Source organism: Kogia breviceps, chromosome 1 (assembly GCF_026419965.1).
Source record: "Kogia breviceps isolate mKogBre1 chromosome 1, mKogBre1 haplotype 1, whole genome shotgun sequence".
Classification (NCBI taxonomy): Eukaryota; Metazoa; Chordata; class Mammalia; order Artiodactyla; family Physeteridae; genus Kogia; species Kogia breviceps.
The window spans coordinates 90983304-91004475 of NC_081310.1; the positions used below are offsets into that span (position 1 = coordinate 90983304).

At 62.1% G+C, this 21172-nt stretch overlaps 1 protein-coding gene and 13 non-coding genes across 14 annotated transcripts; 5 read left to right on the forward strand and 9 right to left on the reverse strand.

Moving 5' to 3' along the window:
* Positions 1-3897: 3897 nt before the first annotated feature.
* Positions 3898-3969, reverse strand: TRNAE-CUC (transfer RNA glutamic acid (anticodon CUC)). Its single transcript has one exon. It is a non-coding gene; the product is annotated as a tRNA-Glu (tRNA).
* Positions 3970-4232: 263 nt separating this feature from the next.
* On the reverse strand, positions 4233-4304 carry TRNAG-UCC (transfer RNA glycine (anticodon UCC)). Its single transcript has one exon. It is a non-coding gene; the product is annotated as a tRNA-Gly (tRNA).
* An 834-nt stretch (positions 4305-5138) lies between these two features.
* On the reverse strand, positions 5139-5210 carry TRNAD-GUC (transfer RNA aspartic acid (anticodon GUC)). The gene has a single exon. It is a non-coding gene; the product is annotated as a tRNA-Asp (tRNA).
* A 240-nt stretch (positions 5211-5450) lies between these two features.
* On the forward strand, positions 5451-12685 carry LOC136793543 (uncharacterized protein DKFZp434B061-like). Its single transcript, XM_067025391.1, has 5 exons — positions 5451-5508; positions 6496-6676; positions 6970-7373; positions 11008-11669; positions 12299-12685. The coding sequence occupies exons 1-5, from the start codon at positions 5451-5453 to the stop codon at positions 12683-12685; spliced, it is 1692 nt and encodes a 563-aa protein (XP_066881492.1).
* On the forward strand, positions 5804-5886 carry TRNAL-CAG (transfer RNA leucine (anticodon CAG)). The gene has a single exon. It is a non-coding gene; the product is annotated as a tRNA-Leu (tRNA).
* Positions 7514-7584, forward strand: TRNAG-GCC (transfer RNA glycine (anticodon GCC)). Its single transcript has one exon. It is a non-coding gene; the product is annotated as a tRNA-Gly (tRNA).
* TRNAE-CUC (transfer RNA glutamic acid (anticodon CUC)) lies at positions 11698-11769 on the reverse strand. The gene has a single exon. It is a non-coding gene; the product is annotated as a tRNA-Glu (tRNA).
* TRNAG-UCC (transfer RNA glycine (anticodon UCC)) lies at positions 12033-12104 on the reverse strand. The gene has a single exon. It is a non-coding gene; the product is annotated as a tRNA-Gly (tRNA).
* Positions 12686-12938: 253 nt separating the features above from the next.
* TRNAD-GUC (transfer RNA aspartic acid (anticodon GUC)) lies at positions 12939-13010 on the reverse strand. Its single transcript has one exon. It is a non-coding gene; the product is annotated as a tRNA-Asp (tRNA).
* A 593-nt stretch (positions 13011-13603) lies between these two features.
* On the forward strand, positions 13604-13686 carry TRNAL-CAG (transfer RNA leucine (anticodon CAG)). Its single transcript has one exon. It is a non-coding gene; the product is annotated as a tRNA-Leu (tRNA).
* Positions 13687-15319: 1633 nt separating this feature from the next.
* Positions 15320-15390, forward strand: TRNAG-GCC (transfer RNA glycine (anticodon GCC)). The gene has a single exon. It is a non-coding gene; the product is annotated as a tRNA-Gly (tRNA).
* A 4113-nt stretch (positions 15391-19503) lies between these two features.
* TRNAE-CUC (transfer RNA glutamic acid (anticodon CUC)) lies at positions 19504-19575 on the reverse strand. Its single transcript has one exon. It is a non-coding gene; the product is annotated as a tRNA-Glu (tRNA).
* Positions 19576-19838: 263 nt separating this feature from the next.
* On the reverse strand, positions 19839-19910 carry TRNAG-UCC (transfer RNA glycine (anticodon UCC)). The gene has a single exon. It is a non-coding gene; the product is annotated as a tRNA-Gly (tRNA).
* Positions 19911-20744: 834 nt separating this feature from the next.
* TRNAD-GUC (transfer RNA aspartic acid (anticodon GUC)) lies at positions 20745-20816 on the reverse strand. The gene has a single exon. It is a non-coding gene; the product is annotated as a tRNA-Asp (tRNA).
* Between the last annotated feature and the right edge of the window lie 356 nt (positions 20817-21172).

The window sequence follows — 21172 nt, forward strand, 5'->3', positions numbered from 1 at the left end:
TTCCTTGTCCTTGTTCTCTTCCTTACCCTGACCCCGCCTGTGTCACGCTCTTCACTGTAAGAAACACCCCACACTGGCACCCGCACAGCCCAACCTCTTCACCTTTGCACAACCAGGAGCAAGGGAGTCGCCACCTCTGGCAGTGATCCATCCCATTTTCCTGGAGAGTCCCCAAAGCGTTCACTTGCACGAGGAGTTCAAAAGAAGCCCACACAATCATCGCAGACTGCACTCGAGTTTGACCCTCCACAGAAATACGTTTCCAACACCGGCCCGCTCCTCCACCGCTACTGCCACCAGCACCATCAGCACGACAAACACCACGCCCTCCCCTGAACCTCTGCTCCCACCAACGGCATCAGCCCTCGGGACAGCACCACCAGCACCACCACCTCAGCCTCCAGCCTACTCCCACAAACACCCCCACCCCACCCCATCTCCCCACTTTTCCCCGGATCCTTTCCAAATCCTACGTTGTCAAGGATCCTGCCCTTGCCTCTGTGCCGTTGGCCTCCTCCTTTTGCCCACTTCGCCTTCTTCTCCTTTTCATAGCAGTGCGGTTGCTTTACAACATTGTGTTACATTCAGGTGTACGGCAAGATGATTCAGTTACATGTCCTTTCCCAGGTTATTTTCCACTATACCTTATCACGACATATGTATACATTTCCCTGTGCTGTACGGTGAATGCTTGCTGCTTATGTGCTTGATGTATACAGTATTTCCTCTCCGTTCATCGCAGCTCCGTATTTTTCCCTGCCCTGCACTTTCCCCTTGGGTAACGAACAGTGTGTTTCCTATGTCTGTGAGTCTGTTTCTCTTTGGCGCATACATTCGTTTGTGGTACGGTATAGATTCCACATTTCTTTGTGCTTCTCTGCCTGCCTTACGTCGCTAAGTGTAATATCCTCTGGGTCCCTCCTTATTGGTGCAAATGGCAATATCTCACTCTTTTTGTATGGCTGAGTAATATTCCACAGCACGTGCATACCACGTCTGCCTGTGCCAGCCATCGGCGTTGATGGGCACTGGGGCTTTGTCCATGTCTTGGCTGTGGCCCGCAGTGCTGCTGTGGACACGAGGGTGCACGGATCTCTTCAAGTGACACTTTCTCTCCTCTGCCGATGTGTACCCACGATGGGGATCGCTGGATCATATGAGAGCTCATATTTCACCTATTTATTTAGTGTGTTGTTTCTATTTATGCATTTAATAGTTATTTATTCATTTACTTATAAGAACTAGTAGCTGTAATTTTGGAAGAAAAATTGATTAACAAGATTGAGTTAGTTTCAGGTGCACAGCAACATGGATACTGTTTTCCGTGTCTCATATTGTTTCAGGTTGCTTTCCGTTATAGCTTACTACAGGATATTGAATATCATTCCCCGTGTGATTCCGGAAATCCGTGTCGCCTACGTCTTTTATATGAACTACGGTGTATCTGTTCATCGCCGCTCCTGACTGATGTCTCCACCCCTCCCTTTCTCCTCGGGTAACCATCAGTGTGTTTTCTATGTCTGTGAGTCTGTTTCTCTATTGCACAATCGTTCTTTTCTATTATGGTTTAGATTCCACGGATCTTTGTGCTTCTCGGTCAGACTTACTTCCCTAAGTGGAATATCCTCTAGGACCATCCTTATTGTGGCACATGGCAATATTTCATTTTCTGAAATGGCTGAGTAATATTCCACAGTACATATATACCCCAGCTTTTCCTGCCAGCCGACCGTTGATGGGCACATGGGTTTTTTCTACGTCTTGGCTGTGGCACGTAGTGCTGCTACAAACACGGGGGTGCGTGGATCTCTTCAAACAACAGTTTTGCTCTTGGGCGGACGTGTACCCACGACGGGGATTGCTGGATCATCTGGTGGCTCATGTTTCTCCTATTTATTGTGTTCGTTGTTTTTATTTACTTACTTACTTTTTTCTTTCTTTTTAAAACTTTTTTTTTACTTACTTGCTTTTAAGTACTAGTACTCGTGGTTTAGGAAGAAGAGTTGATTAACAATACTGAGTTAGTTTCAGGTGTACAGCAAAGGGGATACTGTCTTCCATGTCTAATATTGTTTCAGATTGATTTCCATTATACGTTATTGCAGGATACTGAATATCATTCCCTGTGTTATTCTGTAAATCCTTGTTGTTTGTCTCATTTATAGGAAGTACTGTGTATCTGTTCATGGAGCTCCCAATTTATCCCTCCACCCCTCCTTTTCTCCTCGGGTAGCCATCAGTGTGTTTTCTAGGCCTGTGAGTCTGTCTCTGTTTTGCACCCATAGGTTCGTTGGTAGTACTTTTGAGATTCCACATATCTTTGGGCTTCTCTGTCGGACGTGCTTCACTAAGCGTAATCTTCCCTGGGAGCATTCTTGTCGCCGCAAATGGCAATATTGCATTCTTTTTTACTAACGGCTGAGTCATACACCATAGTACATGTATACCACCTCTTCTCGTACTAGCCACCCGTTGATGGGCACTTGGGTTTTTCTCCATGTCTTGGCTAGTGCAAATAGTGCCGCTATTTGGTGAACTTGGAGGTGCTTGTGCCGTTTTGAACTCTTGTTTCGTCATTTCCGGGTACGCACCCAGGAGTGGGATTGCTGGATCATACGGGACCTCTCCTTCGGCCTCTTTCAACCTCAACCCCTGCTGCCCCCACCCCCGCCGCCACACACACCTGAGACTGGATGGTTACCCCCGATGAGAGGTGATGTATGTCTCTGGGGCAGTAGAATGCCCCCACCCCATTCGGACCCCGCCTAGCCCCTGTGGCGCGCTCCGTTTCTGTCGTCCTCTTAGCTGCCTCCTACCCACCGCCCCCGGTCCCAACCCATTGCTTAGCCTGACCACCTTCCCGCACAGCACACCAGTCTGGGGCGCTCACCCTCCACCCCACCGCGAAGGGGTCCTCTCCCACCATCTTCCTCGCCCCACAGCGCACTCACACACCCCGCCCCTCCCCCCAGCCTGCAGGCTCAGACCCCGCTCCGCGCCACCTTCTCCTTGTGTCCCAGGCCCGGCTGTCACATGTCCCGCCCGGAAGTCTCACTTCCGCCGCTGCTCCTCAGACCCACTGCTACTTCAGGCCCACCCCGCGCCCTGATCTCACGCACCCGCACACACCTGCCGGGCCAGGTGCCGCCACCACCCCAAGCTTCTGCTGAGCCCCTGCCTGAGTGGCCAGCCGCTCTCCCGGGCCAGGTCCCCGCCAGCCCAACACCTCCCGCTCCTGCCCGCGCTCCAGCCAGACACCCCAGGCCCTTCCTCGCACCTCCCGGCACGGCACGCGGCCCGCCGCCGCCCTCTCTCCATGGGGTCGTCCTGCTCCGTTCCCTAACCGGCGTGGGGTGGCCACCGACCACGGCCACAAACACCGTCATCCCACACTGTCAGCCACCCCCAAGGCACCGGCAAGGCGTTCAGGAAACCTGCTGCGGTGGTGCGAAGCACCCGTCTGCCCACCGGTGCTCCTTTCCACGGGGGATCCGGCGCTGTCGGAAGGCACCGCGTGTGACACCGCCCTCGCCGTCGGCGCCGCCGCCGACGTCGCCGTGGGGGAGAAGCGGTGCTGCTGGAGAGTCCAAACACGGGCGGGCGCGTTTGCTCGTGGCCACAGCCACGGCGGGGAGAGGCGCTGCCCCGGCCACTCGTGTTGGGGGCTGAGGCAAGCGTCCGAAAAGGAAGACACGGGCCGTCGGAGGCCTCGCGAGGGCGCGCGCCAGTGCGGCCAAAAGGCTTGGCCGGGGAGGGAGGGTGGAGGTTGCGTGGCAGGGCTTGGGCTGGAGGTGCAGGGCGCCGGGTGGCTGTGGTCCCGGGGCGCCGAGGCCGCGGAGCAAGCGTGGCCTAAAAGTGCCATGTGGACGGTGGGAGGTTGAGAGGAAGAAGAAAGGCTTCCCTGACCGGGAATCGAACCCGGGCCGCGGCGGTGAGAGCGCCGAATCCTAACCACTAGACCACCAGGGAGCGTCGGGCTCTAGCCGTGCTCCTGCTGGACCCGTAGCACCCGCTCGGCGCCACCTTGGCGCCAAGACGCGGCCTTTCCAAGTCCAGCCACGCGCCGTCGCTGGCAATCCACGTGTCCTCCCGCCCTGCCTGCTTGCAGCACCCTCAGAACACTGCGTGCCTGCTTCCCGCACACACAAGAAAAGCCGCTGGGGCCAGCTAGCTCCCTGCTCCCAGCTCTCCCTCACAGGCCCCCCGCGGAGCTCGGCAAAAGGTCAGCCCGCTGCGTTGGCCGGGAATCGAACCCGGGTCAACTGCTTGGAAGGCAGCTATGCTCACCACTATACCACCAACGCTGCACGGACCGGGCCGCCCCGAGACGCCGGCACCGGGCTCGCCCGAGCGCACTTTCGTCGCCTCCTCCTCCCCCTCGCCCTCTTCCCCCTCCTCTTGCTCCTCCTCCCCCTCCCCCTCCTCCTCCTCGACTCCTCTTCCTTCTCTCCCTCCTCCTACTCCCCTTTCTCTTCCTCGTCCTCCCCCTCCTTCTCAGCCTCCGCCGCCGAAGCCGCCGCTTGGAGCAGCCCTGCCCCGACGCCCCGCCGGCCGGCAGCTCTGTGATGTCACGGGCGCCACCAAGGCCCCCCGGCGCCCCACCCGCGCCAGCCCTACGAAGCTGCACCAGGCCACCCGCCCGACCGCCTCAGGGGGGCGCTCTCGCTGCCTTGCTGCTCCAGGTCCCTCGGCTCCACGCCGCGGCGCGCCCCCGCCCCCGGGGCACGCGTCTGCCAGTCCCCGGCTCGCCAAAGCCCTTCTCCACCGGGCGCTGGGCCAGGCCACTTCCCGCACCGACAGGGGACGGCACTCATCCGCCTCCCACCCGTCCAGGCCGCTGTGCATAGTTGCGCAGCTGTGCGTCGCCACGCAAGGAGCCTACTGACACAGCCACTTTGGGCGGGCCGCAGTGTCCTCGGGCGCTTGTGGGGTCCAGAGGAGGCCGTCGCTCGGCCGTGGCGACGGAGCGCCCGGCGAGGCGGAAGGGCTGGAGGGCTGGAGGGGGTCGAGGGTGGGCAGGCTGGGCACGCGCTGGCGCCCTGCGCTTCGCTGGAGGGCGGAGGGACGAGAAGAAGGGCCCTTGGGAGCCAGGCGGCAGGACAGAGAGCGGCGCCAGCCACCAAAAGAGGGCGTGTTGCCTCCCCGTCGGGGAATCGAACCCCGGTCTCCCGCGTGACAGGCGGGGATACTCACCACTATACTAACGAGGACGGCGGCGACCACCCCCGCACACGCCCGCTCTCGGGCTGCCTGCCGACGCCTCCCCCTGCCCTCCGGCCCCCTGCCCTCCGGCCCCCTGCCCGCTACGGGCGGCCGGCGCGTGCCCGACCCGACCCAATGCCACACCAAGCGCGTCCTCCAGAGCAGCAGCCCCCGACCCCGACAGGGACTCGGACCCCCGTGGCGCTGAAAACTCCGAGCGCGCGCTGCCTGTTGCCTCCAACGCGGCGATGGCGCCGGGAGGAGGGGCCCGGCCCGAGACCGAAAGCAAGGCTGCGAGGAGGGGCGGTGCGCGCGCCGGGCCTTGGCCGGCGAGGAGAGGCGCGGGTGGGGGGCCGGCGGCAGGGGCTGGCCCGACGCGGCCCGGCTGCGTCCGGGGCCAGCGGCGGGCGAGGGCGCCACCGCGGCGGAGCCAGGCGCGTCGTCTGGCCTTGCTCCCCGTCGGCCGCCGCGCGCCCGCTCCGTCGCTCAGCCACACGGCCGCGCGCCTGGCGCGGAGCACCGCGTCCCGCCAAGGGCACCGGGGTTCGCGTCGCGTCCGGTCCCAGCCAGCCGAGCGGCCACGCGCACGCCCAGCCCCGCCGTCAGGATGGCCGAGCGGTCTAAGGCGCTGCGTTCAGGTCGCAGTCTCCCCTGGAGGCGTGGGTTCGAATCCCACTCCTGACAAGCCAGCCTTTTGGCCCGCCCGACAAAAGCACCCGGCCCCCCCATGGCAGCGCTTTACTGCCTTCCAGTCCGTCGCGCCGTGCACTCTTGCGGCCTCTCCAAACTCCGGCCCGGACATCCACGCCTCTCAGACGCGGGACCTTCTCAGCCGCGGCCAGGGGCCTGGCAGAAACGGCCCGCTACGAAACCTCCGGCGACGGGCTTTCCGGACAAACGCCCTCCCCGCCGGTTCCTATGCCCCCTCCTTCCTGCACCCACACCTGGAAAACCTTCAGTCCTTCGCAGCACATCTTTCCTCCCCTGCTTGCGGCTGCTGCTGCTGCTGCTGCTGCTGCTGCTGGTCTTTCCTGCCTGCCTGTCTGCCTGCCTGCCTGCCTGCGTCCCTCCCTCCCACTCCCGCTCCCCCCCGCCCCCACCGCCACACGCACAACGGCCGCGTGTGGAAAGCCCTCCACGCCTCGCCCACCCTCCGACTTCTGCCTGGTGAACAGCGGACTCGCTCTCACAGCCCTTCTTCCACTTCCGCCACCAGCAGCTCTCCGTCTTTCCAACATCCTGTCCTTCCCGTCAGCCCCAACGGCCCGCCTGCCCGTTCCATTTCCTCCACAGCCACACCGAGGTGGCCGCCGACACCACCTTGCCGGCCTGTGGTGCGTGCCCCTCGCTGCTTTTTCGCCTTGGGGCCCTGGCCGGACCACACCTGCTTGCCTGCCTGCCTGCTGGCCAGCCAACAGGGGGCCCTCCCTGCACGGGGCCTGGTGCACGAGTCGCTCCCAGGAACGGTGCTCCAGTGAGTAGTGAGCGGAAGCCCTGGATGCCCTGTCACCCACCACACACGTCCGGCCCCCAGCACGAGTCAGCCGCCTCGGCGCCCCAGCGCAAGTCCCTCGGGGAAGCCGCGGCTCCGGCAGCACCCAGCCACACCCTGGGTCGCTCCCTCCGTCACCGGGCTGTCCGCGAGCCAGCAGCCAGTCTGCCAAAGTGCTTCTCCTCACAACCAACGTAGCAGAGCGGGACACCGCGGGAGGGGTGGGCGCAGAGCGCAGAAGCGAGGCTAAGACACCTTTGCTCTTTCGGCCTAAGCGCCGCTCGGCGGCGGCGGCGGCGGCGGTGCCCGGGGTCCACCTCCCACGCTCGCCGTCCCTGCACAGCCCCGAGCTCCGATCCCTGCCCCCGCCCGCCCTCGTACGCCCCGCACCGGCAAGAAAGCCAGCCGCCAGAGGGACTGTGCGTCGGGGCCCGGCGGCGGCGGCGGCGGCGGCGGCGGTTGAGAGGAACGTCGGTGCTCAGCCGCAGCGGCCACGCCTCGCCCGCCCTGACTGAGATTCGGGCGCGGGCCAGGCCCGTGCGGCTCCTGGCTTCCTCTGGCGACAGCGACGGTCTCGCGGCGGCCGTGGACGGCAGAGAAAGCGCAGGGCGGGCCGAGCCCGCCCGCGTCCCTCCGTCCCTCGGTGCTTGCGACCGCCTCGCGCCCCGGGGTCGCCAGCGTGCCCGGAGCCTCTCGTTCAGGTGGCCCGTCGGCCTCCTGCTCAAATGGAGCACATGCCCACGGGACGAGCAGTGACCAGGATCCGGCGGTTGGCGGCGAGCACCGCTGGGGCCGCGGCGGGCGCCGGCGGCCATCAGTGCATGGGTGGTTCAGTGGTAGAATTCTCGCCTGCCACGCGGGAGGCCCGGGTTCGATTCCCGGCCCATGCAGCCACAGCGCCCCCTTTTGGTTCCCGCAGCCTCAAAGCGGAGCTGGGCTTCCCCGCTGCCACAATCAAGGCACCGGTCCTGCCAACAGCTCGCTCACCACCGCACCTTCAGGCCCCGGACCTTCCCACGCAGACGCCCCCACCCCACACACACCCGGGAGCCAGGCCTCCAGGACCTGACACCTTGCGGGCTCAGCCACTCTTACGCCCAGACCCCTTCCTTGTCCTTGTTCTCTTCCTTAACCTGACCCCGCCTGTGTCACGCTCTTCACTGTAAGAAACACCCCACACTGGCACCCGCACAGCCCAACCTCTTCACCTTTGCACAACCAGGAGCAAGGGAGTCGCCACCTCTGGCAGTGATCCATCCCATTTTCCTGGAGAGTCCCCAAAGCGTTCACTTGCACGAGGAGTTCAAAAGAAGCCCACACAATCATCGCAGACTGCACTCGAGTTTGACCCTCCACAGAAATACGTTTCCAACACCGGCCCGCTCCTCCACCGCTACTGCCACCAGCACCATCAGCACGACAAACACCACGCCCTCCCCTGAACCTCTGCTCCCACCAACGGCATCAGCCCTCGGGACAGCACCACCAGCACCACCACCTCAGCCTCCAGCCTACTCCCACAAACACCCCCACCCCACCCCATCTCCCCACTTTTCCCCGGATCCTTTCCAAATCCTACGTTGTCAAGGATCCTGCCCTTGCCTCTGTGCCGTTGGCCTCCTCCTTTTGCCCACTTCGCCTTCTTCTCCTTTTCATAGCAGTGCGGTTGCTTTACAACATTGTGTTACATTCAGGTGTACGGCAAGATGATTCAGTTACATGTCCTTTCCCAGGTTATTTTCCACTATACCTTATCACGACATATGTATACATTTCCCTGTGCTGTACGGTGAATGCTTGCTGCTTATGTGCTTGATGTATACAGTATTTCCTCTCCGTTCATCGCAGCTCCGTATTTTTCCCTGCCCTGCACTTTCCCCTTGGGTAACGAACAGTGTGTTTCCTATGTCTGTGAGTCTGTTTCTCTTTGGCGCATACATTCGTTTGTGGTACGGTATAGATTCCACATTTCTTTGTGCTTCTCTGCCTGCCTTACGTCGCTAAGTGTAATATCCTCTGGGTCCCTCCTTATTGGTGCAAATGGCAATATCTCACTCTTTTTGTATGGCTGAGTAATATTCCACAGCACGTGCATACCACGTCTGCCTGTGCCAGCCATCGGCGTTGATGGGCACTGGGGCTTTGTCCATGTCTTGGCTGTGGCCCGCAGTGCTGCTGTGGACACGAGGGTGCACGGATCTCTTCAAGTGACACTTTCTCTCCTCTGCCGATGTGTACCCACGATGGGGATCGCTGGATCATATGAGAGCTCATATTTCACCTATTTATTTAGTGTGTTGTTTCTATTTATGCATTTAATAGTTATTTATTCATTTACTTATAAGAACTAGTAGCTGTAATTTTGGAAGAAAAATTGATTAACAAGATTGAGTTAGTTTCAGGTGCACAGCAACATGGATACTGTTTTCCGTGTCTCATATTGTTTCAGGTTGCTTTCCGTTATAGCTTACTACAGGATATTGAATATCATTCCCCGTGTGATTCCGGAAATCCGTGTCGCCTACGTCTTTTATATGAACTACGGTGTATCTGTTCATCGCCGCTCCTGACTGATGTCTCCACCCCTCCCTTTCTCCTCGGGTAACCATCAGTGTGTTTTCTATGTCTGTGAGTCTGTTTCTCTATTGCACAATCGTTCTTTTCTATTATGGTTTAGATTCCACGGATCTTTGTGCTTCTCGGTCAGACTTACTTCCCTAAGTGGAATATCCTCTAGGACCATCCTTATTGTGGCACATGGCAATATTTCATTTTCTGAAATGGCTGAGTAATATTCCACAGTACATATATACCCCAGCTTTTCCTGCCAGCCGACCGTTGATGGGCACATGGGTTTTTTCTACGTCTTGGCTGTGGCACGTAGTGCTGCTACAAACACGGGGGTGCGTGGATCTCTTCAAACAACAGTTTTGCTCTTGGGCGGACGTGTACCCACGACGGGGATTGCTGGATCATCTGGTGGCTCATGTTTCTCCTATTTATTGTGTTCGTTGTTTTTATTTACTTACTTACTTTTTTCTTTCTTTTTAAAACTTTTTTTTTACTTACTTGCTTTTAAGTACTAGTACTCGTGGTTTAGGAAGAAGAGTTGATTAACAATACTGAGTTAGTTTCAGGTGTACAGCAAAGGGGATACTGTCTTCCATGTCTAATATTGTTTCAGATTGATTTCCATTATACGTTATTGCAGGATACTGAATATCATTCCCTGTGTTATTCTGTAAATCCTTGTTGTTTGTCTCATTTATAGGAAGTACTGTGTATCTGTTCATGGAGCTCCCAATTTATCCCTCCACCCCTCCTTTTCTCCTCGGGTAGCCATCAGTGTGTTTTCTAGGCCTGTGAGTCTGTCTCTGTTTTGCACCCATAGGTTCGTTGGTAGTACTTTTGAGATTCCACATATCTTTGGGCTTCTCTGTCGGACGTGCTTCACTAAGCGTAATCTTCCCTGGGAGCATTCTTGTCGCCGCAAATGGCAATATTGCATTCTTTTTTACTAACGGCTGAGTCATACACCATAGTACATGTATACCACCTCTTCTCGTACTAGCCACCCGTTGATGGGCACTTGGGTTTTTCTCCATGTCTTGGCTAGTGCAAATAGTGCCGCTATTTGGTGAACTTGGAGGTGCTTGTGCCGTTTTGAACTCTTGTTTCGTCATTTCCGGGTACGCACCCAGGAGTGGGATTGCTGGATCATACGGGACCTCTCCTTCGGCCTCTTTCAACCTCAACCCCTGCTGCCCCCACCCCCGCCGCCACACACACCTGAGACTGGATGGTTACCCCCGATGAGAGGTGATGTATGTCTCTGGGGCAGTAGAATGCCCCCACCCCATTCGGACCCCGCCTAGCCCCTGTGGCGCGCTCCGTTTCTGTCGTCCTCTTAGCTGCCTCCTACCCACCGCCCCCGGTCCCAACCCATTGCTTAGCCTGACCACCTTCCCGCATAGCACACCAGTCTGGGGCGCTCACCCTCCACCCCACCGCGAAGGGGTCCTCTCCCACCATCTTCCTCGCCCCACAGCGCACTCACACACCCCGCCCCTCCCCCCAGCCTGCAGGCTCAGACCCCGCTCCGCGCCACCTTCTCCTTGTGTCCCAGGCCCGGCTGTCACATGTCCCGCCCGGAAGTCTCACTTCCGCCGCTGCTCCTCAGACCCACTGCTACTTCAGGCCCACCCCGCGCCCTGATCTCACGCACCCGCACACACCTGCCGGGCCAGGTGCCGCCACCACCCCAAGCTTCTGCTGAGCCCCTGCCTGAGTGGCCAGCCGCTCTCCCGGGCCAGGTCCCCGCCAGCCCAACACCTCCCGCTCCTGCCCGCGCTCCAGCCAGACACCCCAGGCCCTTCCTCGCACCTCCCGGCACGGCACGCGGCCCGCCGCCGCCCTCTCTCCATGGGGTCGTCCTGCTCCGTTCCCTAACCGGCGTGGGGTGGCCACCGACCACGGCCACAAACACCGTCATCCCACACTGTCAGCCACCCCCAAGGCACCGGCAAGGCGTTCAGGAAACCTGCTGCGGTGGTGCGAAGCACCCGTCTGCCCACCGGTGCTCCTTTCCACGGGGGATCCGGCGCTGTCGGAAGGCACCGCGTGTGACACCGCCCTCGCCGTCGGCGCCGCCGCCGACGTCGCCGTGGGGGAGAAGCGGTGCTGCTGGAGAGTCCAAACACGGGCGGGCGCGTTTGCTCGTGGCCACAGCCACGGCGGGGAGAGGCGCTGCCCCGGCCACTCGTGTTGGGGGCTGAGGCAAGCGTCCGAAAAGGAAGACACGGGCCGTCGGAGGCCTCGCGAGGGCGCGCGCCAGTGCGGCCAAAAGGCTTGGCCGGGGAGGGAGGGTGGAGGTTGCGTGGCAGGGCTTGGGCTGGAGGTGCAGGGCGCCGGGTGGCTGTGGTCCCGGGGCGCCGAGGCCGCGGAGCAAGCGTGGCCTAAAAGTGCCATGTGGACGGTGGGAGGTTGAGAGGAAGAAGAAAGGCTTCCCTGACCGGGAATCGAACCCGGGCCGCGGCGGTGAGAGCGCCGAATCCTAACCACTAGACCACCAGGGAGCGTCGGGCTCTAGCCGTGCTCCTGCTGGACCCGTAGCACCCGCTCGGCGCCACCTTGGCGCCAAGACGCGGCCTTTCCAAGTCCAGCCACGCGCCGTCGCTGGCAATCCACGTGTCCTCCCGCCCTGCCTGCTTGCAGCACCCTCAGAACACTGCGTGCCTGCTTCCCGCACACACAAGAAAAGCCGCTGGGGCCAGCTAGCTCCCTGCTCCCAGCTCTCCCTCACAGGCCCCCCGCGGAGCTCGGCAAAAGGTCAGCCCGCTGCGTTGGCCGGGAATCGAACCCGGGTCAACTGCTTGGAAGGCAGCTATGCTCACCACTATACCACCAACGCTGCACGGACCGGGCCGCCCCGAGACGCCGGCACCGGGCTCGCCCGAGCGCACTTTCGTCGCCTCCTCCTCCCCCTCGCCCTCTTCCCCCTCCTCTTGCTCCTCCTCCCCCTCCCCCTCCTCCTCCTCGACTCCTCTTCCTTCTCTCCCTCCTCCTACTCCCCTTTCTCTTCCTCGTCCTCCCCCTCCTTCTCAGCCTCCGCCGCCGAAGCCGCCGCTTGGAGCAGCCCTGCCCCGACGCCCCGCCGGCCGGCAGCTCTGTGATGTCACGGGCGCCACCAAGGCCCCCCGGCGCCCCACCCGCGCCAGCCCTACGAAGCTGCACCAGGCCACCCGCCCGACCGCCTCAGGGGGGCGCTCTCGCTGCCTTGCTGCTCCAGGTCCCTCGGCTCCACGCCGCGGCGCGCCCCCGCCCCCGGGGCACGCGTCTGCCAGTCCCCGGCTCGCCAAAGCCCTTCTCCACCGGGCGCTGGGCCAGGCCACTTCCCGCACCGACAGGGGACGGCACTCATCCGCCTCCCACCCGTCCAGGCCGCTGTGCATAGTTGCGCAGCTGTGCGTCGCCACGCAAGGAGCCTACTGACACAGCCACTTTGGGCGGGCCGCAGTGTCCTCGGGCGCTTGTGGGGTCCAGAGGAGGCCGTCGCTCGGCCGTGGCGACGGAGCGCCCGGCGAGGCGGAAGGGCTGGAGGGCTGGAGGGGGTCGAGGGTGGGCAGGCTGGGCACGCGCTGGCGCCCTGCGCTTCGCTGGAGGGCGGAGGGACGAGAAGAAGGGCCCTTGGGAGCCAGGCGGCAGGACAGAGAGCGGCGCCAGCCACCAAAAGAGGGCGTGTTGCCTCCCCGTCGGGGAATCGAACCCCGGTCTCCCGCGTGACAGGCGGGGATACTCACCACTATACTAACGAGGACGGCGGCGACCACCCCCGCACACGCCCGCTCTCGGGCTGCCTGCCGACGCCTCCCCCTGCCCTCCGGCCCCCTGCCCTCCGGCCCCCTGCCCGCTACGGGCGGCCGGCGCGTGCCCGACCCGACCCAATGCCACACCAAGCGCGTCCTCCAGAGCAGCAGCCCCCGACCCCGACAGGGACTCGGACCCCCGTGGCGCTGAAAACTCCGAGCGCGCGCTGCCTGTTGCCTCCAACGCGGCGATGGCGCCGGGAGGAGGGGCCCGGCCCGAGACCGAAAGCAAGGCTGCGAGGAGGGGCGGTGCGCGCGCCGGGCCTTGGCCGGCGAGGAGAGGCGCGGGTGGGGGGCCGGCGGCAGGGGCTGGCCCGACGCGGCCCGGCTGCGTCCGGGGCCAGCGGCGGGCGAGGGCGCCACCGCGGCGGAGCCAGGCGCGTCGTCTGGCCTTGCTCCCCGTCGGCCGCCGCGCGCCCGCTCCGTCGCTCAGCCACACGGCCGCGCGCCTGGCGCGGAGCACCGCGTCCCGCCAAGGGCACCGGGGTTCGCGTCGCGTCCGGTCCCAGCCAGCCGAGCGGCCACGCGCACGCCCAGCCCCGCCGTCAGGATGGCCGAGCGGTCTAAGGCGCTGCGTTCAGGTCGCAGTCTCCCCTGGAGGCGTGGGTTCGAATCCCACTCCTGACAAGCCAGCCTTTTGGCCCGCCCGACAAAAGCACCCGGCCCCCCCATGGCAGCGCTTTACTGCCTTCCAGTCCGTCGCGCCGTGCACTCTTGCGGCCTCTCCAAACTCCGGCCCGGACATCCACGCCTCTCAGACGCGGGACCTTCTCAGCCGCGGCCAGGGGCCTGGCAGAAACGGCCCGCTACGAAACCTCCGGCGACGGGCTTTCCGGACAAACGCCCTCCCCGCCGGTTCCTATGCCCCCTCCTTCCTGCACCCACACCTGGAAAACCTTCAGTCCTTCGCAGCACATCTTTCCTCCCCTGCTTGCGGCTGCTGCTGCTGCTGCTGCTGCTGCTGCTGGTCTTTCCTGCCTGCCTGTCTGCCTGCCTGCCTGCCTGCGTCCCTCCCTCCCACTCCCGCTCCCCCCCGCCCCCACCGCCACACGCACAACGGCCGCGTGTGGAAAGCCCTCCACGCCTCGCCCACCCTCCGACTTCTGCCTGGTGAACAGCGGACTCGCTCTCACAGCCCTTCTTCCACTTCCGCCACCAGCAGCTCTCCGTCTTTCCAACATCCTGTCCTTCCCGTCAGCCCCAACGGCCCGCCTGCCCGTTCCATTTCCTCCACAGCCACACCGAGGTGGCCGCCGACACCACCTTGCCGGCCTGTGGTGCGTGCCCCTCGCTGCTTTTTCGCCTTGGGGCCCTGGCCGGACCACACCTGCTTGCCTGCCTGCCTGCTGGCCAGCCAACAGGGGGCCCTCCCTGCACGGGGCCTGGTGCACGAGTCGCTCCCAGGAACGGTGCTCCAGTGAGTAGTGAGCGGAAGCCCTGGATGCCCTGTCACCCACCACACACGTCCGGCCCCCAGCACGAGTCAGCCGCCTCGGCGCCCCAGCGCAAGTCCCTCGGGGAAGCCGCGGCTCCGGCAGCACCCAGCCACACCCTGGGTCGCTCCCTCCGTCACCGGGCTGTCCGCGAGCCAGCAGCCAGTCTGCCAAAGTGCTTCTCCTCACAACCAACGTAGCAGAGCGGGACACCGCGGGAGGGGTGGGCGCAGAGCGCAGAAGCGAGGCTAAGACACCTTTGCTCTTTCGGCCTAAGCGCCGCTCGGCGGCGGCGGCGGCGGCGGCGGCGGTGCCCGGGGTCCACCTCCCACGCTCGCCGTCCCTGCACAGCCCCGAGCTCCGATCCCTGCCCCCGCCCGCCCTCGTACGCCCCGCACCGGCAAGAAAGCCAGCCGCCAGAGGGACTGTGCGTCGGGGCCCGGCGGCGGCGGCGGCGGCGGCGGCGGTTGAGAGGAACGTCGGTGCTCAGCCGCAGCGGCCACGCCTCGCCCGCCCTGACTGAGATTCGGGCGCGGGCCAGGCCCGTGCGGCTCCTGGCTTCCTCTGGCGACAGCGACGGTCTCGCGGCGGCCGTGGACGGCAGAGAAAGCGCAGGGCGGGCCGAGCCCGCCCGCGTCCCTCCGTCCCTCGGTGCTTGCGACCGCCTCGCGCCCCGGGGTCGCCAGCGTGCCCGGAGCCTCTCGTTCAGGTGGCCCGTCGGCCTCCTGCTCAAATGGAGCACATGCCCACGGGACGAGCAGTGACCAGGATCCGGCGGTTGGCGGCGAGCACCGCTGGGGCCGCGGCGGGCGCCGGCGGCCATCAGTGCATGGGTGGTTCAGTGGTAGAATTCTCGCCTGCCACGCGGGAGGCCCGGGTTCGATTCCCGGCCCATGCAGCCACAGCGCCCCCTTTTGGTTCCCGCAGCCCCAAAGCGGAGCTGGGCTTCCCCGCTGCCACAATCAAGGCACCGGTCCTGCCAACAGCTCGCTCACCACCGCACCTTCAGGCCCCGGACCTTCCCACGCAGACGCCCCCACCCCACACACACCCGGGAGCCAGGCCTCCAGGACCTGACACCTTGCGGGCTCAGCCACTCTTACGCCCAGACCCCTTCCTTGTCCTTGTTCTCTTCCTTAACCTGACCCCGCCTGTGTCACGCTCTTCACTGTAAGAAACACCCCACACTGGCACCCGCACAGCCCAACCTCTTCACCTTTGCACAACCAGGAGCAAGGGAGTCGCCACCTCTGGCAGTGATCCATCCCATTTTCCTGGAGAGTCCCCAAAGCGTTCACTTGCACGAGGAGTTCAAAAGAAGCCCACACAATCATCGCAGACTGCACTCGAGTTTGACCCTCCACAGAAATACGTTTCCAACACCGGCCCGCTCCTCCACCGCTACTGCCACCAGCACCATCAGCACGACAAACACCACGCCCTCCCCTGAACCTCTGCTCCCACCAACGGCATCAGCCCTCGGGACAGCACCACCAGCACCACCACCTCAGCCTCCAGCCTACTCCCACAAACACCCCCACCCCACCCCATCTCCCCACTTTTCCCCGGATCCTTTCCAAATCCTACGTTGTCAAGGATCCTGCCCTTGCCTCTGTGCCGTTGGCCTCCTCCTTTTGCCCACTTCGCCTTCTTCTCCTTTTCATAGCAGTGCGGTTGCTTTACAACATTGTGTTACATTCAGGTGTACGGCAAGATGATTCAGTTACATGTCCTTTCCCAGGTTATTTTCCACTATACCTTATCACGACATATGTATACATTTCCCTGTGCTGTACGGTGAATGCTTGCTGCTTATGTGCTTGATGTATACAGTATTTCCTCTCCGTTCATCGCAGCTCCGTATTTTTCCCTGCCCTGCACTTTCCCCTTGGGTAACGAACAGTGTGTTTCCTATGTCTGTGAGTCTGTTTCTCTTTGGCGCATACATTCGTTTGTGGTACGGTATAGATTCCACATTTCTTTGTGCTTCTCTGCCTGCCTTACGTCGCTAAGTGTAATATCCTCTGGGTCCCTCCTTATTGGTGCAAATGGCAATATCTCACTCTTTTTGTATGGCTGAGTAATATTCCACAGCACGTGCATACCACGTCTGCCTGTGCCAGCCATCGGCGTTGATGGGCACTGGGGCTTTGTCCATGTCTTGGCTGTGGCCCGCAGTGCTGCTGTGGACACGAGGGTGCACGGATCTCTTCAAGTGACACTTTCTCTCCTCTGCCGATGTGTACCCACGATGGGGATCGCTGGATCATATGAGAGCTCATATTTCACCTATTTATTTAGTGTGTTGTTTCTATTTATGCATTTAATAGTTATTTATTCATTTACTTATAAGAACTAGTAGCTGTAATTTTGGAAGAAAAATTGATTAACAAGATTGAGTTAGTTTCAGGTGCACAGCAACATGGATACTGTTTTCCGTGTCTCATATTGTTTCAGGTTGCTTTCCGTTATAGCTTACTACAGGATATTGAATATCATTCCCCGTGTGATTCCGGAAATCCGTGTCGCCTACGTCTTTTATATGAACTACGGTGTATCTGTTCATCGCCGCTCCTGACTGATGTCTCCACCCCTCCCTTTCTCCTCGGGTAACCATCAGTGTGTTTTCTATGTCTGTGAGTCTGTTTCTCTATTGCACAATCGTTCTTTTCTATTATGGTTTAGATTCCACGGATCTTTGTGCTTCTCGGTCAGACTTACTTCCCTAAGTGGAATATCCTCTAGGACCATCCTTATTGTGGCACATGGCAATATTTCATTTTCTGAAATGGCTGAGTAATATTCCACAGTACATATATACCCCAGCTTTTCCTGCCAGCCGACCGTTGATGGGCACATGGGTTTTTTCTACGTCTTGGCTGTGGCACGTAGTGCTGCTACAAACACGGGGGTGCGTGGATCTCTTCAAACAACAGTTTTGCTCTTGGGCGGACGTGTACCCACGACGGGGATTGCTGGATCATCTGGTGGCTCATGTTTCTCCTATTTATTGTGTTCGTTGTTTTTATTTACTTACTTACTTTTTTCTTTCTTTTTAAAACTTTTTTTTTACTTACTTGCTTTTAAGTACTAGTACTCGTGGTTTAGGAAGAAGAGTTGATTAACAATACTGAGTTAGTTTCAGGTGTACAGCAAAGGGGATACTGTCTTCCATGTCTAATATTGTTTCAGATTGATTTCCATTATACGTTATTGCAGGATACTGAATATCATTCCCTGTGTTATTCTGTAAATCCTTGTTGTTTGTCTCATTTATAGGAAGTACTGTGTATCTGTTCATGGAGCTCCCAATTTATCCCTCCACCCCTCCTTTTCTCCTCGGGTAGCCATCAGTGTGTTTTCTAGGCCTGTGAGTCTGTCTCTGTTTTGCACCCATAGGTTCGTTGGTAGTACTTTTGAGATTCCACATATCTTTGGGCTTCTCTGTCGGACGTGCTTCACTAAGCGTAATCTTCCCTGGGAGCATTCTTGTCGCCGCAAATGGCAATATTGCATTCTTTTTTACTAACGGCTGAGTCATACACCATAGTACATGTATACCACCTCTTCTCGTACTAGCCACCCGTTGATGGGCACTTGGGTTTTTCTCCATGTCTTGGCTAGTGCAAATAGTGCCGCTATTTGGTGAACTTGGAGGTGCTTGTGCCGTTTTGAACTCTTGTTTCGTCATTTCCGGGTACGCACCCAGGAGTGGGATTGCTGGATCATACGGGACCTCTCCTTCGGCCTCTTTCAACCTCAACCCCTGCTGCCCCCACCCCCGCCGCCACACACACCTGAGACTGGATGGTTAACCCCGATGAGAGGTGATGTATGTCTCTGGGGCAGTAGAATGCCCCCACCCCATTCGGACCCCGCCTAGCCCCTGTGGCGCCCTCCGTTTCTGTCGTCCTCTTAGCTGCCTCCTACCCACCGCCCCCGGTCCCAACCCATTGCTTAGCCCGACCACCTTCCCGCACAGCACACCAGTCTGGGGCGCTCACCCTCCACCCCACCGCGAAGGGGTCCTCTCCCACCATCTTCCTCGCCCCACAGCGCACTCACACACCCCGCCCCTCCCCCCAGCCTGCAGGCTCAGACCCCGCTCCGCGCCACCTTCTCCTTGTGTCCCAGGCCCGGCTGTCACATGTCCCGCCCGGAAGTCTCACTTCCGCCGCTGCTCCTCAGACCCACTGCTACTTCAGGCCCACCCCGCGCCCTGATCTCACGCACCCGCACACACCTGCCGGGCCAGGTGCCGCCACCACCCCAAGCTTCTGCTGAGCCCCTGCCTGAGTGGCCAGCCGCTCTCCCGGGCCAGGTCCCCGCCAGCCCAACACCTCCCGCTCCTGCCCGCGCTCCAGCCAGACACCCCAGGCCCTTCCTCGCACCTCCCGGCACGGCACGCGGCCCGCCGCCGCCCTCTCTCCATGGGGTCGTCCTGCTCCGTTCCCTAACCGGCGTGGGGTGGCCACCGACCACGGCCACAAACACCGTCATCCCACACTGTCAGCCACCCCCAAGGCACCGGCAAGGCGTTCAGGAAACCTGCTGCGGTGGTGCGAAGCACCCGTCTGCCCACCGGTGCTCCTTTCCACGGGGGATCCGGCGCTGTCGGAAGGCACCGCGTGTGACACCGCCCTCGCCGTCGGCGCCGCCGCCGACGTCGCCGTGGGGGAGAAGCGGTGCTGCTGGAGAGTCCAAACACGGGCGGGCGCGTTTGCTCGTGGCCACAGCCACGGCGGGGAGAGGCGCTGCCCCGGCCACTCGTGTTGGGGGCTGAGGCAAGCGTCCGAAAAGGAAGACACGGGCCGTCGGAGGCCTCGCGAGGGCGCGCGCCAGTGCGGCCAAAAGGCTTGGCCGGGGAGGGAGGGTGGAGGTTGCGTGGCAGGGCTTGGGCTGGAGGTGCAGGGCGCCGGGTGGCTGTGGTCCCGGGGCGCCGAGGCCGCGGAGCAAGCGTGGCCTAAAAGTGCCATGTGGACGGTGGGAGGTTGAGAGGAAGAAGAAAGGCTTCCCTGACCGGGAATCGAACCCGGGCCGCGGCGGTGAGAGCGCCGAATCCTAACCACTAGACCACCAGGGAGCGTCGGGCTCTAGCCGTGCTCCTGCTGGACCCGTAGCACCCGCTCGGCGCCACCTTGGCGCCAAGACGCGGCCTTTCCAAGTCCAGCCACGCGCCGTCGCTGGCAATCCACGTGTCCTCCCGCCCTGCCTGCTTGCAGCACCCTCAGAACACTGCGTGCCTGCTTCCCGCACACACAAGAAAAGCCGCTGGGGCCAGCTAGCTCCCTGCTCCCAGCTCTCCCTCACAGGCCCCCCGCGGAGCTCGGCAAAAGGTCAGCCCGCTGCGTTGGCCGGGAATCGAACCCGGGTCAACTGCTTGGAAGGCAGCTATGCTCACCACTATACCACCAACGCTGCACGGACCGGGCCGCCCCGAGACGCCGGCACCGGGCTCGCCCGAGCGCACTTTCGTCGCCTCCTCCTCCCCCTCGCCCTCTTCCCCCTCCTCTTGCTCCTCCTCCCCCTCCCCCTCCTCCTCCTCGACTCCTCTTCCTTCTCTCCCTCCTCCTACTCCCCTTTCTCTTCCTCGTCCTCCCCCTCCTTCTCAGCCTCCGCCGCCGAAGCCGCCGCTTGGAGCAGCCCTGCCCCGACGCCCCGCCGGCCGGCAGCTCTGTGATGTCACGGGCGCCACCAAGGCCCCCCGGCGCCCCACCCGCGCCAGCCCTACGAAGCTGCACCAGGCCACCCGCCCGACCGCCTCAGGGGGGCGCTCTCGCTGCCTTGCTGCTCCAGGTCCCTCGGCTCCACGCCGCGGCGCGCCCCCGCCCCCGGGGCACGCGTCTGCCAGTCCCCGGCTCGCCAAAGCCCTTCTCCACCGGGCGCTGGGCCAGGCCACTTCCCGCACCGACAGGGGACGGCACTCATCCGCCTCCCACCCGTCCAGGCCGCTGTGCATAGTTGCGCAGCTGTGCGTCGCCACGCAAGGAGCCTACTGACACAGCCACTTTGGGCGGGCCGCAGTGTCCTCGGGCGCTTGTGGGGTCCAGAGGAGGCCGTCGCTCGGCCGTGGCGACGGAGCGCCCGGCGAGGCGGAAGGGCTGGAGGGCTGGAGGGGGTCGAGGGTGGGCAGGCTGGGCACGCGCTGGCGCCCTGCGCTTCGCTGGAGGGCGGAGGGACGAGAAGAAGGGCCCTTGGGAGCCAGGCGGCAGGACAGAGAGCGGCGCCAGCCACCAAAAGAGGGCGTGTTGCCTCCCCGTCGGGGAATCGAACCCCGGTCTCCCGCGTGACAGGCGGGGATACTCACCACTATACTAACGAGGACGGCGGCGACCACCCCCGCACACGCCCGCTCTCGGGCTGCCTGCCGACGCCTCCCCCTGCCCTCCGGCCCCCTGCCCTCCGGCCCCCTGCCCGCTACGGGCGGCCGGCGCGTGCCCGACCCGACCCAATGCCACACCAAGCGCGTCCTCCAGAGCAGCAGCCCCCGACCCCGACAGGGACTCGGACCCGCGTGGCGCTGAAAACTCCGAGCGCGCGCTGCCTGTTGCCTCCAACGCGGCGATGGCGCCGGGAGGAGGGGCCCGGCCCGAGACCGAAAGCAAGGCTGCGAGGAGGGGCGGTGCGCGCGCCGGGCCTTGGCCGGCGAGGAGAGGCGCGGGTGGGGGGCCGGCGGCAGG